This window comes from Centropristis striata, chromosome 24 (assembly GCF_030273125.1).
Source record: "Centropristis striata isolate RG_2023a ecotype Rhode Island chromosome 24, C.striata_1.0, whole genome shotgun sequence".
Taxonomy (NCBI): domain Eukaryota; kingdom Metazoa; phylum Chordata; class Actinopteri; order Perciformes; family Serranidae; genus Centropristis; species Centropristis striata.
The window spans coordinates 8,822,410-8,838,960 of record NC_081540.1 but is presented as its reverse complement, the minus strand read 5'-3'; the positions used below and the strand labels follow the sequence as shown (position 1 = coordinate 8,838,960).

General features: G+C 37.4%; 1 protein-coding gene across 3 annotated transcripts in view; it reads left to right on the top strand.

The window, feature by feature from the left end:
- Positions 1 to 16,551, top strand: part of zgc:65895 (uncharacterized protein LOC393546 homolog) — a 35,308-nt gene that overhangs the window by 1,894 nt on the left and 16,863 nt on the right. Inside the window, exons 2-3 of one of the 3 annotated variants that reach the window (XM_059327820.1) lie at positions 775 to 2,272; positions 2,375 to 3,536. The exons of 1 other annotated variant lie outside the window; for it this stretch is intronic. In XM_059327820.1, coding sequence (XP_059183803.1) covers positions 1,558 to 2,272; positions 2,375 to 3,536 — 1,877 coding nt within the window. In that variant the 5' untranslated portion in view covers positions 775 to 1,557. Of the gene's footprint in view, positions 1 to 774; positions 3,537 to 16,551 lie in introns of all 3 variants that reach the window. One more of the 3 variants, XM_059327819.1, reaches the window with a different exon arrangement.

Below are 16,551 nucleotides of genomic sequence, written 5' to 3'. Positions count from 1 at the left end.
AGAGCATGTTACAACAATCTAACTGGATAAAGTCAAGTCAAACTTACATCACATTTAGTTTTGTTTAGTCAGTGTGTTTATCGTAGAACTTCTCAAACAAACAAGTAAACACAACCGGGGTTCTAGTGCTGCCTTCAATTGCTTTGTTAATGTTAGAAAATAGTCATTCTGACCAAGGACATATGGTTCTACTGATAAGTACTTAAAAAACGCCCAATTCCCGAATATGAAATGTAACTAATCTAAACTGACCTTGTGACTAGGCGAGATTAACCTATGTAGCAAAAAAAAAAAAGAAAAGAAAAGATTGGAACTTTTTGAGTTTTTGGAAGCTAATCTATAATAATTTGCAACGATCTTTGATCGGATCCGATCTTGTGCTCAATAAAGTTTAAAGGGGTTTAAAAAAAAGTAATATTGTCAAAATAATGTAAAACAATTAGGATAATATCAGAATAAAGCTTAATAATTTGAATGTTATCGAAGTCGCAATGTATACTTATATACAATAAACAATTCAAGTGGCAGGAAAGTATGCGTCAAAATATCATTCTAAATATTGTAGAGCTAAAGATAATGTCCTGCATACAAATCGTACTAGAAGAGTCTTTGTTTGGTACAGACAAAAAAAAACAATAACATGATTCATTTCATATATTTTCCAATGAAAATTAGGATGATCATTCCCTTCAAAATAGTGACTCACATCGAAATTGCCATCAGCTTTTTTCAGCTCTGTGTCAGAATATATCATTTTTTTTTCCGATTTAACAGCTGAGCATGAACGTGGCACACTTCTGACAAGAAATGGGCAGAGCCGCGCCTGCGCAGTGGAAGTGTTTGCATCCCTCCTCCCTCTGTTACTGACAGCCCCGTTAGCTGCTGCTGCTCACCGGCAATGAGACAGCAAACGCGGACTCGGTAAGACCTACAGACATGGACTTGGCGGGCACTTTTTACCACTACAAAGACGGCTATTATCTAGACACCTTTGTCTTTTAACAACACACGCAGTTTATTCCTCGCCAGGATTATTTGTGCTTCGACGACGTCCGGGAGAAGAATTGATGCGACGACTGATTTCCTGCGACACACACCGGCCAGCCTGGACGCTTTCACTTTGAGGACTACCTGAGAAACTATCCTGGACTATATTTACTTACCTGTGCTTGATTGTGATACCAATGTCTCCAAAATTGCCGCAATAAGAAGAGAATAGATAAATCAAGTTGTTGAGGAGAGTGTCTAATCGCTACTGGCGACCCAGCTTTAAGCTAAGCTACGGCTAGCTGAATTTACATTCTTTTGTTTATTTTATCTGCTTAATCAAATCTCGTTAAGATAACAAACACTGCATTATATTAATACTCGTATTAAGAAGAGGGACATCGCTTATAAGCTATTATAATTACAGCCCTGAAGCTTGTTTTTAAAGGACATAAATGATCTGACTTCTCACTCATGGCTCGGTAGTATCGCGATACTTCAGCTGACCCAGCCAGCTAGATTGTAGTTAGCAGCTACTTCTCGGCCTCTAGTAACTCATTAACGGCAAACATGCACCACCAGGAGTTTTCTGGAGACCCGCCTAGCACCGGGAGTAGGAAAAGTGCTTTCCACTACAGGAGGGGTAGCAGCGGTGCGTCTGCCTCCTCTGCAGCCGCTGGCAGTGGAGTCAACACGGCTGAGGACAATCCAAGCCAGGCTGGATCCAACTCCCCCGGACTCCACCACCAGCCCCAATCCCAAGCAGCTGGAGCTCAGGTGAAGAAGAAAAGTGGCTTCCAGATAACAAGTGTCACCTCCGCTCAAATCAACGTGAGCGGCAACAACAGTTTAGCAGATGACACAGAGAGCTACGATGATATGGATGAGTCGCACACAGAAGACCTCTCCTCCTCTGACATGCTGGATGTTTCTGTGTCCAGAGCCACGGATACAGGTGTGCCAGAGAGAAGCTCTTCTGATGAGACGCTCAATAGTCTCCATGGGGTCGACACACCTGGGATTGTGTCTCCCAACGAGCCTCTGCACCCTCATTCCATTCCTCAGGGGTCTCAGCAGCACACCTCTATGGTAAACGGGACCATGCACCATCCCTATTATCCTCAGCAGCAGAGTCAACCCCACCATCATCACTCGGATAGCTTGGGAGGAGGTGAGCAAAATCTTCCCATTGTACCCTTGGCTAGCTCTAGTCCAGCTATGACATCCAAAGGTGGGCCTAGCCAGTCACAGAGGCCACCGATTTTGGATAACAGTAAACCTACAGGTGGGTCAACCCAACAATTAGCCCCTAATGTTGGTGGGACAATCGCTGATCCACAACTACAAGGCAATGTGAACGTTTCTAACGTGTCTGCTCCTCCTTCAGGGCCTGCAGGTTTTGACAACACTAATGTTAGTGGGCAAGTAGCTTCGGTTGGAGGAGGGACAGGCTCGTCTGCTGCTGCTGCTGCCCCCAACACTCAAACCCAGCACACCCAAACTCAAGCAGCTACCGGCTCTCGTTTTAGGGTGGTCAAACTAGACACTAACTCTGAGCCATTCCGCAAAGGACGATGGACATGTACAGAGTATTATGAAAAGGAGGTTCCTCCTCCAACTACGTCCGAAGCACCAAAAGGTGTAGAATTGGTTGGAGAGCCAGATGCAGCTAATGCTGGGATTAGTCAGGGTGTGGCTTCTGTGCAGCCCCCTCACACGCTTCAGCCCTATCAACCTCCGAGCCAGGATTTCACGAGTCCACAAGCCATGCAGAGCCCACCACAGGGACTGGCCCAAACTACTACTCTGACCTATGTTTCACCACAGGAGGCTGTTGGTGGGGCCCACATGCAGCAACCTGTGGCTCCTGTCACTCTCCCTACAGCAGCACCACAAACCGGTGTAAATCAGCCTCCTGTAATACCCCAGCAGCTGCCCTATCCTGTGGATCCCCACCAGGGAGGTTACCCTGCACCCCAGTTCCACGCTGGGGTCATGGCCTCGGGAAGTGTCAGACAGCCAGACTTCATCCAGCCAACTGCTCCCTTCCAGACCCAAGTCCAGCCTCCGCTTCCCCATGTCACAACGGGGATGTCCATCCCAACAGTTCCAGGGGTCACATCACAGCCAGCCATCAGCATTACTCAGCAGCTGCCCCATCAAGGTCAGGTGGCCCGACCTGCCCCGGCAACTTTCGCAGCTCATCCTCCCTCTGCTGCTACAGCGCCCACCCAAGGGACCCACTACATGCCTTTGACTGCCCTTCAAGCTGACCTCCAGCCTCTCCTCACCCTGGGTGCCACCCTCACTCAGGCTCCTGGAGGAGGGAGCTCCGTAAGAGCGTCCCAGCTGGAGGACGCCCAGAAGCTTCTGTTCCAGCACCAAGGCCTGTTGGGTCTGCCCAGACTAGGGGTGGCAGCAGGTGGGGAGGGGGCAGCAGAGGCTGCTGGGACGCTGGCCCACATGGGGATGTCTGCTGAGGCCAGCGCCTTCATGGCCGCCGCTGCTGCAGGTCTCAGGACTCAGCATGGTGAAGGAGAGGAGGACAGGTGAGGATGGATGGCTTTATTCTATTCTCTATTCTACTGTAGCTCAGGCTGCTTTTTGTTGGAGCTTTTTTTATCACAAATGCATTGTTTTGAGCAGAATTAATAGGCAAAACTGCCTATTTACAGCAGTGAAACCAAGTGTGATTAAGTGGATTGCTAAGGATTTTAATTTCCCCATCATTACGGTTTTGCAACTGCTTTTTCTGCATGACTTTCATTCAAATCCAGCCGTCCTGTTTGGTCGATCTCCTCAGAGGTCACTCAGTTAGCCTTCAGTGGTTGTAAAACAGCTCGCTGGGCATGTTATTGTAAAAATATCAGGGGGCTGAGAGTGTAAGCAGCAGAGTTGCTGAGTCACAGAGAGAGCTGGTGACTCAGCAGAAGATCTGCCCTCATTGACCCCCTACCACCACACATCCACCTCCATTAGCACAGGACTCTGTGTGTCAGTAAGGCTGCATCATATTCACTGTCGTACTGCCTCACACTGTCATTCTTTTCTCATTCAGTATTTACATCTCTTTCCCCCCCAATCCCCCCTGAGGTTAAGTCTTTTATTAGACCCTGTATCTGTTAATTTTTATGAACTTAAAGGGGCTAGGTAAAGGCTTATTTATTTGTAGTCAATCCTGTGTTTGTCTGCTGCTCTAAATTTGTTATTGCAGTTGCAGGTGATTTTCTAAAAATGCATGCTTTGTCTAAATGGAGCGTGTGCCCCATTTGAAGATTCAGGGCTTCAGAGTTTGTTGCATAAATCTTCTAAACTGTGGCTGCAGAGAAATGGAGCACTGTTGTGGCAGCAGTCTAGTGTTACCACAGTACTGCCCTGTGTTCTGGTTTAGCAGGAGTTTCATGTTGTGAGTATAACAATAATGCCTGCAGGGTATGGAGGGAGTTTAACAGTACTGTCAGCCCCACCCAAGCACCCAGAACTGAAATCAAAAGCATATTCTGGAATATTGTTGCATTTATTTAGCTTTTGGCAACAAATGCAAGTCCTCCCGAATACAGGCTTGTAGCTCCATGATTAAAACAACAGCACAGCAGCTCCTTGGTGTGTTGTGTTTTTTGTATTCTCAGCTGTTCAGACTGTGTCAGAACTTCTGGACCTTGGAAGCTGGAGCTACTGCTTGTTTAATTTTGACGTAGTTCTCTTCAGCTGCAGACAGAGCAGGACTGTGTTCTGTGTGGAGGCTTTTGTAGCAGTTCATGACACCCCATCATGTCTCCGTCTCTAAGTGGAGACATCTATTTGTCCTTTTGTCGGCCTGTGTTCTTGTCATGAATTGGCCACTGTCCTGCAGACAGTCTAAGTGTGTGTGTCTGCTTTGTTGCTTCATAGTCATGGTCATGTCTTGCAGTGATCCGGCCCTGTCTGTCTTTTTCTGTGTCTGCTTTCTTTCTGTTTATCTCCCTTTGTCACCCTCTTTCTTTCTCACTAGAAAGACACTAGTCTGTTCTTTTAACACTATCCCTCTCCTGTCTCTGCATATATGCAGTTTTTCTGAGGTGTATGTTAATTCAGGTGGACAAATTAACTCTAACTTTTAATGCTTTTGACATTACAACATTTTATTGATTATTGTGGACCACATCTGCATACCTTTATTGTTTGACCAACAGTCCAAAATCCAAAAATGTTCAGTTTACAATTATTTTATACAGAAAAGCAAAAAAAAAATATCAGACTTAACCAAAATCAGGTGATTTCAGTGATTTCTGCTTGAATAGTGACATGAATGTCAGACATATCCCTCATCTTCCCGTCTGTATGTCACTTAAAGGCATACTACGCGGAAATCTTGGCGCACTGTTTGTAAACACAACATGCAAACTTCCTCCCTGGCTCAACGAAAATGCAAGTAAACCCCGGATTCCTGTTTTTTTTTTTTTTTTTTAAACGGCTTCTGGCTTTTTACCTTGCTATATTTGCATATTTTTTTGTGTCTTTACTGACACAGAGATACGCTTGTAGTAGGTAATGTGTTGGTCTAAATGTCAGGGTTTGTACGGGTGCTTGAAATCCTTGAAAATGCTTGAATTTTAATGTTGAATTTCGAGGTTTGAAAAGTGCTTGGATTCTGGATTAAGTGCTTGTAAATGCTGGAAATTCTTATTGTATTTCTCTTGCAATCTGACTATAGATAACCGCATTTTCAATGGAAAAATATATATAAACTGAATAGCCTATCTGAAATGAAAACTTTTTCCTGAGATGTTTCTTGTTGCTCTACTGTATCTTCTTACTGAAGGGAGTTTTTCAAATTCCTAGTGGATGTGAGGGCTCCTGAAGTAGCCGGTTGATGATTTTTGTGAGCTTACTTTTGCTCCTAGCCCCTAGATTCCCATACCAGTATGTTTTATGAGATTAGCAAACCACTTTTAGTTGTTAAAAGTGTAATACCATTACTGGTGGTATGGTTAAGTGAAATTACCCCTTTTAGTATCGAAGTACTCATCTAAAATATACCATTTACAACCGTTGAAAGGTACTGGAAAAGCTTGAATATGGACCCTGAAATGGAAAGGAAAATCTGCAATTCTACCCTTTTTAAAGTATTCTAATACATTTTCCAGTTTTTTTTCTCTTTTTGGCATGAAAGATTGTACGATCAATAGCACCTAATAAGCCCATTCCAGTATAGCTAACCAAGTATATCGCAAACATTTTTGATAAAAATGCTTTTCTGAGCAGTAATTGTTTGTTGAACTCTAAAAATTGGTCGAAATTTGAATCATTTTAAAATCCATTCCCTTTACACGGGAAGGACATTTTTCATACATTTTGCATACAAACCACAAAAATATGCAAATTTCATTCTTCAGAATTCAGATTCAGAATTAATCTCTGTTGTTGAGTTGTATACAGAACAGTCTGATAAACATAGAAAGAGTTTAAATAGGCATTTTTAGACACTTTATATATTTTCACATTTTAAATCCTTATTGGTCTTTGACCCAAGTACTGTTTGACTGCTAGTCACGTAGTCGATTGTTTTGCACGGAGCAGAAGTGAGCTACATTCATTCTCTTTTCACTTGTTGTCAGAGTCCAGTACGGCATCACGTTGCAGCTGTCACGACTTTGATAACGCCTGATCGAGCACAGCTGACTACATGACTTGTGTCATGGGTGTGTCTGTTTTTTCAGGGCTGTCTTTTCACCTGCTTTGCTGTCAGTTTCTATATCTGTCAGTGAGAGTGCAGCAAACACGCAGTTATTAATCAGGCCTTTCATCAGCTCCTTCTGCCTTCCTGGGTGGAATTTCAGCCTGCAGGTCGCTGCCGGTATAATATGACTTTTGGAAGGCTGCCAGTGTCGGTTCACAGTGGAAGGGAAGCATTTGTGACTTTCATACACACATTTGCAGTGTATTATAACACTGTTGTTGTGTAAAGTCCACACACATTTTATCATATCTTTCTGTTGAGAATGGGAAATTACCAAAGTAATAATAATTAAATGTATAATAAATAAATAATGTAAAAAAAGCTTAAATACAGAAATAAATAAATACACATACAAACATTAATCATTAAATAGATATTAAATATTTAAAATAAAACAGGGATGAAAAGTAAATACAGAAATGAAAGAAAATTAAATAAATAAATAAAATACAAAAAATATAATTAAATATTGATATTTATTACAGAAATAAATGCAATAATATATAAATCTTAAAATAAATACAAACAAATAGATGTACAAACATTGACAACTCAATAGGACAAATAAATGATTAAAATATATTCCTATATTTTTGTTAACTTACATGTATTTCTGTGTCTGCCTGCTAAGGATGTGGCAGGTCCTAATTTATTAATTACTATTACTAATTCACATCATAATTTATGTCTAGTTAATTATCAACTTAAATGTATTCATGTGTTTATTAATTTATTTATCCATGGATTTATTTCAGCATTTAAAAAAATCTGTATTATTATTTCCATATTAATTTATTCCTGTGTATATATGTATTGTTACTTGCATCATTTTTTTTTCATCAGTACCTTTCCAACATCAACAACATGGAAATATGGCTTTCACACAGGCTGTAGAGAATGCCTTTTCCCCTTTTTCTTTGTAAAGCTACAAACAGTGGTAAACAAAAAAAAAGTAGTAAGCAAAACATGCACTTTATAACATTATCCTTTTTAATCTGGGTTATATTAGCTATAGAGTGTTTTCATCACAACCAAAAACTGTGACTGCAGGTTGTTTTTGCTACAGAAAGAGGAACAAAGCTCTTTTTGTGTGAACACAGTCAGCATCCTTCTTCTAGTACAGCATGCTTTTTAAACAAGCCTAAATAATGTAATTATACTAACCCAAATGATAGCTTTTAACATATTGAAAACTGTGATTTAAGGTAGGGCTGGGCGATATATCGATATAAAAGATACATCGATATATTTTTAAATGTGATATGGAACTAGACCATATCGATTTATCGATTTCGTTCAATTTTTTTTCTTTCTTTATATATAAATGCTGCCCTTACTAGGGTTTGTCATTTGTAGTTCTTTTGTAATGTTCGAAAAAGATTGGCCTATTTTATTTCATAGGCTATTTTTATTTAAGATTTTTTTTTTTATTTAATTGTGCACTTTATGGAGCTTTGATTAAAAAATAAAAAAAAAGGTACTCCTGTTGTTACACAGTATTTATAGGTTCACTTAAATAAACGTTTCAATAAATCTACTTGTGACATGTCATATTTTTCTTTGACTTTGACTGAACACTCGCCCAGCCCTAATTTAAAGCATCATTTTTGGAATAATTTCTATACCATAATAATTTTAAATTCTTCACTCACTAGAATCTAATCTCTTACCTTTGGTGTTAAACATGTATTTACACATACATGTGAACTATATGCATGTTTTTTGAAAAACACCACAGTGCTGAAATGTATTTCCCAGCCAACTAAATGTCAAAGTTATATGAAGTGTCACAGTACAGTTAGTGTGTTTTATTAGGGCAATTTATCAGGATGACGTAATCCTTTGGAGCCATAAAAGTTGGAGGTGCAATTTTTGTCCTATTCTTCGCTCATAAAACTCGCACACAGCATTTCTCAGCAGTTTTATATTAGCGGCGTTCTTTTGAAACGTGACGTCTTTTACGACTATTTAACTAACGTGTGCAGCAATGCAAGCTGGAACGAGTTTACAGCCTGAAATCAATCATTTAACAGTGAACAGGTGTGCAAAAGGTGCAGGAAATAGAGTCAAGACTTCTTTGTGTTGTCCGTAGCAAAGCGATCCTTGATCTGTTTTCATAGAGTGCTAAGCTGTGTAATCTTCTGGATAAGCAGGCTTACGTTATGATTGAGAAAATGTGATTATTTGCAATTTTATGCATGTCTAAAAAAACCCTAGAAATGTGTGAGTGCACACCAGGAAAACGGTACTATGGGAAAACAAAATCCAAGAGCATTGAATACATATTTTCTCTGACCCTTTATAACGTATACAATCTAAAGTCACTTTTTAATATGAATTTATAATCTATTTAAAAAAATGTAAGGTATTTTCTGACATTTTTAGAGACACTTTGAGTAAATTTCATTACCATAAAACATTTTTAAATTTAAAAATATATATATTTTCTTGCTCAAGGGTAGCTGGTATCACCAAAATGTTTTATTAATTTTATTAAAATATACACATATATTAATGCAAACGATTATATCATTACTGTAACATTTAACCATTTTTTCTCATCATTTTTCATTCAGATTTTGTTCTTTATACATTGTTAAAAACCAGTATGTTTGATTATATTCTGTTAAATTATACATTTTTAAACAAATTTATTGTTATAGAGTTTATTAAATATTTATTGTATATATGTGTGGGGAAACCGTGACATTTTTATCTGGACGCATTACGGTAATGAAATTGTGAATCAAAAATATGTTCAGAAATATAGAAAATATTATTTTAACACAAAACAATGAATTGTGCCTCATTATGGCTAAACTGTTCATTCATATAAAAGTGAAATATATTTAGTTTAATAAAGTATGTCCTTATAATCTTCACAGACAGAACTGGCTTCATGAGAATCACCCTATAGCTGTCGTTGTAAAAATGTTAGTACTTTTTAAAAAATCTTCAAAAAAAAGAGAATAATCTGTTAATTTGCTCACTTTGTGCGTTGTTTTTTTCATATGTTTAAGTTATATGAAGCTGCCTGTCAAATGCGGCAGTAATACCGGCTTTGAGTCATGATTTGTGTTCGGTCAACATTGACACGCCTTTTCTTTTTATTGGCTCGTCATCTAAAACGGAGCTTTTACAAGGTAGAGAGCTCCTGAGGGCTGAGACAAGCTATGGAATAATGCTTCCAGCTACTGTGGAAAACAGAGTTGGTGTTATGATGTATGATTTCTAGAAATATCCCCGCTTCTTTAAGTCTGGATCCCCACGGTTTCCTGGAGAAACTTTTTTACTAAGTGTTAAGCTTGTAAATATAACTTAAAAACTGTCTTCCTGCTCCTTTTTATTGTATAAACATAAAACTAAGCAGTGAGTCATAACAACAAACATATTAGTGAACCTCTTGTGAACACACCCAGAGATAATAATGTTCAGTGTACCTGCCTGTACAAAAGCCATATTTTCTTAAAGGAATATTATTCAAGAACCTTTTAGAGCTGCAACAATTATTAAACGATTTATAATCGATTATTGAATTAATCAACTATTTTGATCATCGAATAATTGGTTTGAGCAGTTTTTTTTAAAGACAATAAGTCCAAATTGTCTGATTTCAGCTTCTTCAATGTGAATATTTCTGGTTTCTTTGTTCTTTTATGACAATAAACTGAATATCTCTTTGGTTGATTGATATTTTTCAACTTTTTATTGACCAAAAAACAAATCGATTATCATCATTAATTATTTAAATAATCGACAGATTAATCGATGATGAAAAAAATCGTTAGTTGCAGCCCTAATAACCTTTTTAAACAGTCATGTTGTGACCAAAAACTTGTAGAATTTAGGGGAAGTATATGGGTTTTGCTGGGCATATTGAAGTATCATTAAATAGAAAATTTTAGTATGAAAAAACAAATGTTTAAACACTGTATGTTAGGTCTCTCAGTCAAATTAATAAGAAAGAAAAGACGAATCTGAAGTAGCGTGGGATTGTGGGAGGTGTTTTCATCGTTAAAACCACCTCTGCAGAATAAAGTCTATAATATATACAGTGTAATAATGTTTACCGACTAGTAAAAGTTTTATTCATGTTGCATTTATTCACGTCATTTAATTCTATTGAAGTAGTCACATTAGCGAACGTTATATGGCCCAATCTGTGTTATCCGTGATCAAAATAATCACACTAAAAATATTATATCTTAGAGTTATTATGTTACTGTACACATTTACTTGGTGGCTGGCATGAGCTATTTTTCACATAATCATAATCAGGTGGGTCAATATGAAAATATATAAAAAAAATGTGGTCAGTTTTTGAATACAATTAATTAATAAAGTATGATGTATGGCAGAAGACATAACAACAACACTGTGATTTCCAGTGACACTGGCAAAATGTATAAGTTACTACCTTAATTAAAATGACTGACGTTTTATGTGGAAATTTTACATATTGTACCTTTTTAAGAAGCTGCACTGTAATTTATTTTTAAGTTAAGCTTATTCGTACTCTTGTTTTTCTCTTCTTCGCACCTTTAACCTGCACTTTTTATTTCAAATGGTACATATTAATGACTTTATTAAGACTTATTTGCAATGAAGTTTAACATGCAGTTGGTGAGGGTTGGGCTGTGTGGTTTAAATAATTTTGTTATTGGGCAAGATCAGGAGGTGAATTTGTGTTCGTCGAGACAGTAAGACTCTTCAGTCTTTTTAGGAACTTCAAAGCAAAAGACTTGCATATGCACAGAGCTGATTATCCATGATAGTCATTCAAAATTATGAACAGACACAACACACAAAATGATAACTTATTGATTGGAATTAGTGAGAGAAAAGTTCTACAGGGCCACATGACCGTGCACTTAACCAGATATGATGAAACAGCAATTTTAAATATGTTTACATTGCAGTAACTTAACATATTTCATGCTCAAATGCATGTATAACAGTATAAATAGGAATAGAAAAGGTTTGAAGCAAATAGAAAATAACCACTTACTGTAATTTTGTGCATTTTTACACTGCACTTTTAAGATTTCATGCTCAAATGCATGTAGATGTACTGAGGGCCACTTCAAGTGAGGTTGCCCATCCCTGTACTTTAAAGTTTATTCATATGTTGGCCCTTGCACCTGCTCATGCCACCACTGACTAAATCTTTGCTGCATGGTTTGTCCTACAATTTAATCTTAAATGTTATATTGTTTTGCTTTTTAAAGCTCTTATAAAGTATTAAAGTTAATCTCCTTTGATGTCCCAGCCAAAAGACCTCTGTTGGCAGGTTTTTATTTTTATGTGGCGGCAAATGGTGTAACCACAAAAAGATGATAAATATTAAATACCTCATCCACCTACATTGTATATAATTACTTAATTTTTAATTTTTAACATCAAGTAAATTTTTTCTAAATACAGCCTTTTTTTTTCAAAAGTTTTGACAAATTGTGTAAAAATTTGTTCTGTACCATAATGTTGCAATGTTAACGTGGATTGTATTTTTTCTCATTTTAGTTCACATTTATTTCCCTGTATATAATCAGATTTTTATGGGGAAATAATTACTGGTTTCATTAACTGACACTGCGTTAGATCACGACATTGACCATATATGGAAATCTGATGTGCTGTCTTGGAGCAACCAGGGAGCAAACATCAGGCCTGTGCATACCAGTTGCAGTCTTGCTTTTCTATTTCATTGCTTTTACCTGTTTGCTGGTAGTTTGGAAGTCGTACATCTTGTTTTTCTTCCCATCTTCTGCATGTCAAGTGCAATAAATCGCCCCTAAAGGTGCTTCAGTCATTTGTCTGTTAACGAGATGTGACATCATGTCCCGCTTCACTAGAGACATCAGCTCGACTCTCGTTCTCCTCTCTGGCTCACTGTTTTACTGCCGTTACCCCACAAGGTGGCGCTGTTGGCTCATATATCCTCCCCGCCTGCTGAGCACTTGTTTATATAACCCTAACGTGCTTTGAGAATCACTGACCTAAAATGTGCCTTGCAGCTAAGTGGAAAGATCCTTCCTGCACGCTATGTATGAATCACAAAGAAAAAGCTGGTTTTTGATGTTCTCTGCTCTCCTTTCTGTCAGAAACGGGTGTGTACAGTGATTGATATTATTTAAGCCTTTGGCAGAGCTTAGAACACACTAGTTTGCTTCTTTTTAGGGATGAACTATAATATATAAATCTGGAGGGCCTTTTATTTTTGCCTATAGCATGGTATTTTATATGCAGTTTTACTTAGGGCCATCAGAAATAATTTTCAAGTAATTATGACATTAATCAGACCATATGGTGTTTTTGTTTATATAGCTATGATATGGTTGCTATGGCTCCCTACACATTATTTCAATCAACTTATTTATTTATTTATTGGATATCCATTAGCAGCAGCACATTAGCGTAGCTATTCTTCCTGGAGTCCAAACATTAAATCAAATGATCCATTATCCGAGATCATCAACAAAACAAAAACAACAACAACAACCGTCAATACAGTCACAACACATATACAATCATAAACGCTGACAAACATGAATCACAAGACATGACGCAACACTTGTTCAGTAAAATTAAGAGTCCATACACAACATACAAACACCATAACATACAAACAGATACCAAAAATAAATAAAAGATAAATACTTGTGAAAACTTGTTCTTGAATTATGAGGCTGATTGATCAAAATACTAGAGCCAGTTGCACAGCCGATACTGATTTATAGACGGAGAAAATTAAACGATATTTGATATGATGGCTGATATGTGGATTGTGCACCAGCTTTACACTACATTAACATAGTTATTGATTATTATACATTTGACAAACAATGTATACATTTTTCAGCTAATTTTACAAATGATAACTGAGAAAATAAAGGATAAATATGAATGTAATATATAGCGGAATAAACATAATTACTGTCGGGTTTGTCAATTGCTGACTTAAAAAAAAAAAGATACAAAAATTAATAGCTGACACCATTTCTCTTGGTGTTATTTTCTGCATTATATATATATATTTAAAATGTTTTCATAATGGCACATACCGGACAGCATATACAATAATACCCATATGCCTTTGATAGGCCGATATCGGCCCATAATATCTTTCAACTGATATTATTATTATTATTGTTACATACCAAACTCTTAAATATATATATTTAAACTTAAACTCTTTTCATTTAATTTTTTCTTTTTTTTTTAATTATTTTTTTTTGCTTCTGTAAAACCTTTGCCAAAACAATTAATTAGCCCATCAAGAAAAAAAATCAACTATTTTGATGATTGATGAACAGTTTAAAATTATTATATGTAACTTTAACATATTGAAAGATACCGATGCTGTCATGAATGTACTTTTTTCCAGTTTTAAGCCACATTTTTTAACGATATACTTTTAATGTCTCAGCCATCCTTAATGGCATATTACAACTGGATGTCTGGAACGAAAGTTAACAGAGAAACATGCCCATTTTCAAAGTAATCCAAATCCAAATAGGTTTTATGGGCACTGAATAAAATAACCTGTTTTCATGGGCATTCAGGGGACAGTTTCCAGAACCAAAGTGCTCACCATCAAACCAACAAGTAATTTAATTCTTGTAGAAATCTCTAAAATGTGAAAAGTTTTTGATACCAAATTTCAGCATGGTTACAGATTTAAGACTGGAAAAAATGGACACAGTGCTGAGCTGCATCTCAAATTAATCTTCAGCTTTCATATGATGTATATAACTTATGAGTATCATCAACTGTTGACCTGCTATCTCCCCCTTAAAGCTTGTTTTAGGGTCTTTATTTTGTATACTTGTGCTCTTACTTCCTTATTTATGCATGCACCACGTGCACGTTAGTTCAGACTCCTTCATGTTTGAGTCTTAGTTGAGATGACATTGGAACATTTTCTGGTTCTGCTGTTGTTCCTTAAAGTACATCTTGATATGCGTATGATTATGAGAATGCAGCCAGATCAGAACATCACCCGGTTCTGGCAGGTTCAGTTTTAGCCTAAAAGGGTGGGGGTTTGGAGAGAGTGGGGGTGGGGGGTGGGGGGGTGCAGGGCCAAGTAGACGGGTGTCACGTTTGCTTGCCTTGTGCCTTCATGTGGAGCTGCAGATTCTTCAAGAGAGGATGTAATATGTGTCCGTGCATGCCTTTCTCAGTAGCAGTTTATAAGCTCAGCCGTCAGGATGGTTTATAGTGTGTGTACATGTGTGTGAAATGGTAGGTGTTTAAAAAAAAAAAAAAAAAAAGTCGGAGACACATTTTAACTGCTGTTTTTTTCGCTTCAGGCATTCGTGCTCAGGGAAATATGAACAAAGAGGAGGAGAGGCAAGATTACTGGTTTATACTGGTTATGTCACGATTAGTTTTCACACCTGTAGTGTTGTTTTCTTCATTCTGTCATGCAACAGAACAATCTATACTCTATCTATACTAAACTACTGTAGCCTTCCACTGAATGAATTAAATCTTTTTCAGGTTCCTTCTGTAGCTCAGTTTTATGTTTTTTTTGCACCTGACTTCATAACTTCTGCACCTCTATGGAAACAGCACAATCATGACAATAAGTGTGAAAAACGCATTACTTTTAGATTTTAATTTATAAGAATTGCGAAATAAAGAGGATTCTAGATTTCCAAGTGCCCACAATATTACAAAAATGGACCTCCTCTCTTTTTCTTTTTCCATTTTTGTTGGTGTCAGCCAAAGCATTCATGGTTTCCCATCTCTACTGAGAAGCGTGGAATTTAAAGTTGTTGTTATTTTTACAAATTATTTATTTTTGGCCGAATTTTCAATGAGACCTACAGAAAAAAGTAATTTTGGTGAGGTATGATTGATTATTTTAAGCTACAATTTTGTCATTTTTCCTAAAGAAAGCGTTCGTCACGTGATGTGTTCAAGGACAGTCGGAAAATTCGGAAATCCGATGACAAATGCAGCCTTTACAGTCTCTGGCTACGATAAATGGTGTAATTTCAGCAAGTGCTTAGGTTTTAATTTTTTTGTTTAAAGGAAATAGTGCCTGGGTAGGAAGCAATAATTTCAAAATAAAATAAAAAAATAAATAACAATTTAATTAAAAAAAAGAAATGTGTTAAACATATAGTTATACATATCTATAGTTTATATTATAACTCTACATTCATGTAATATTACGTTAATTTGTTTCTGTGCTTTAAATCGCAGAAATGGCAGCAAACTCTTCTTTTTTTTGTTTTTTTGTTCAGTTCCCACGATTGAAATCACCTGAGACACCAGAGAATCATGCTTGGTGTTTTATTTAGCCATATATCAGGCTCTCTCATGTCTGTGGGTGTTTTGTCTTAAAATAAACACACTTTTAAACCTTACTGCTGTAGTTTGAGACAGGCGAACACACTGGTGGTAATAATACTTCAACTGGAAACAAATGAAACGGGAGAATCTGCTGGAGCATTTTACTCCTTGCAAATAAATGAATGTAACGTGAGGCTTTGTTGAATAGAAAAGCAATGGGACGTCACCCCCATAAAGCAGGCAGGGGTTGTGTCTTGCTGGTACTTGTTGAGTCTCTATAATCCGTCCACCAATTATCTCTCACGAAAGAGTCTTCGGGTTATTTTTCAAGGGAAACTGTCATCCACAGTAACATGACTGCTGTAAGAAAAACATGCCTGAAAGTGACACTTCGTGGTAGGGAGCAGTAAAGATAATAAAAATAATAACTCAACTGATTGTTTTGAGTCAGAGCCTCGACCCTTTCCTACTGTGAAAACACATTCAGGCACCGCATGAACAGCGAACGCCACAGAGCGCCTCGAGCAAAGTTTCTCAACAGCCGC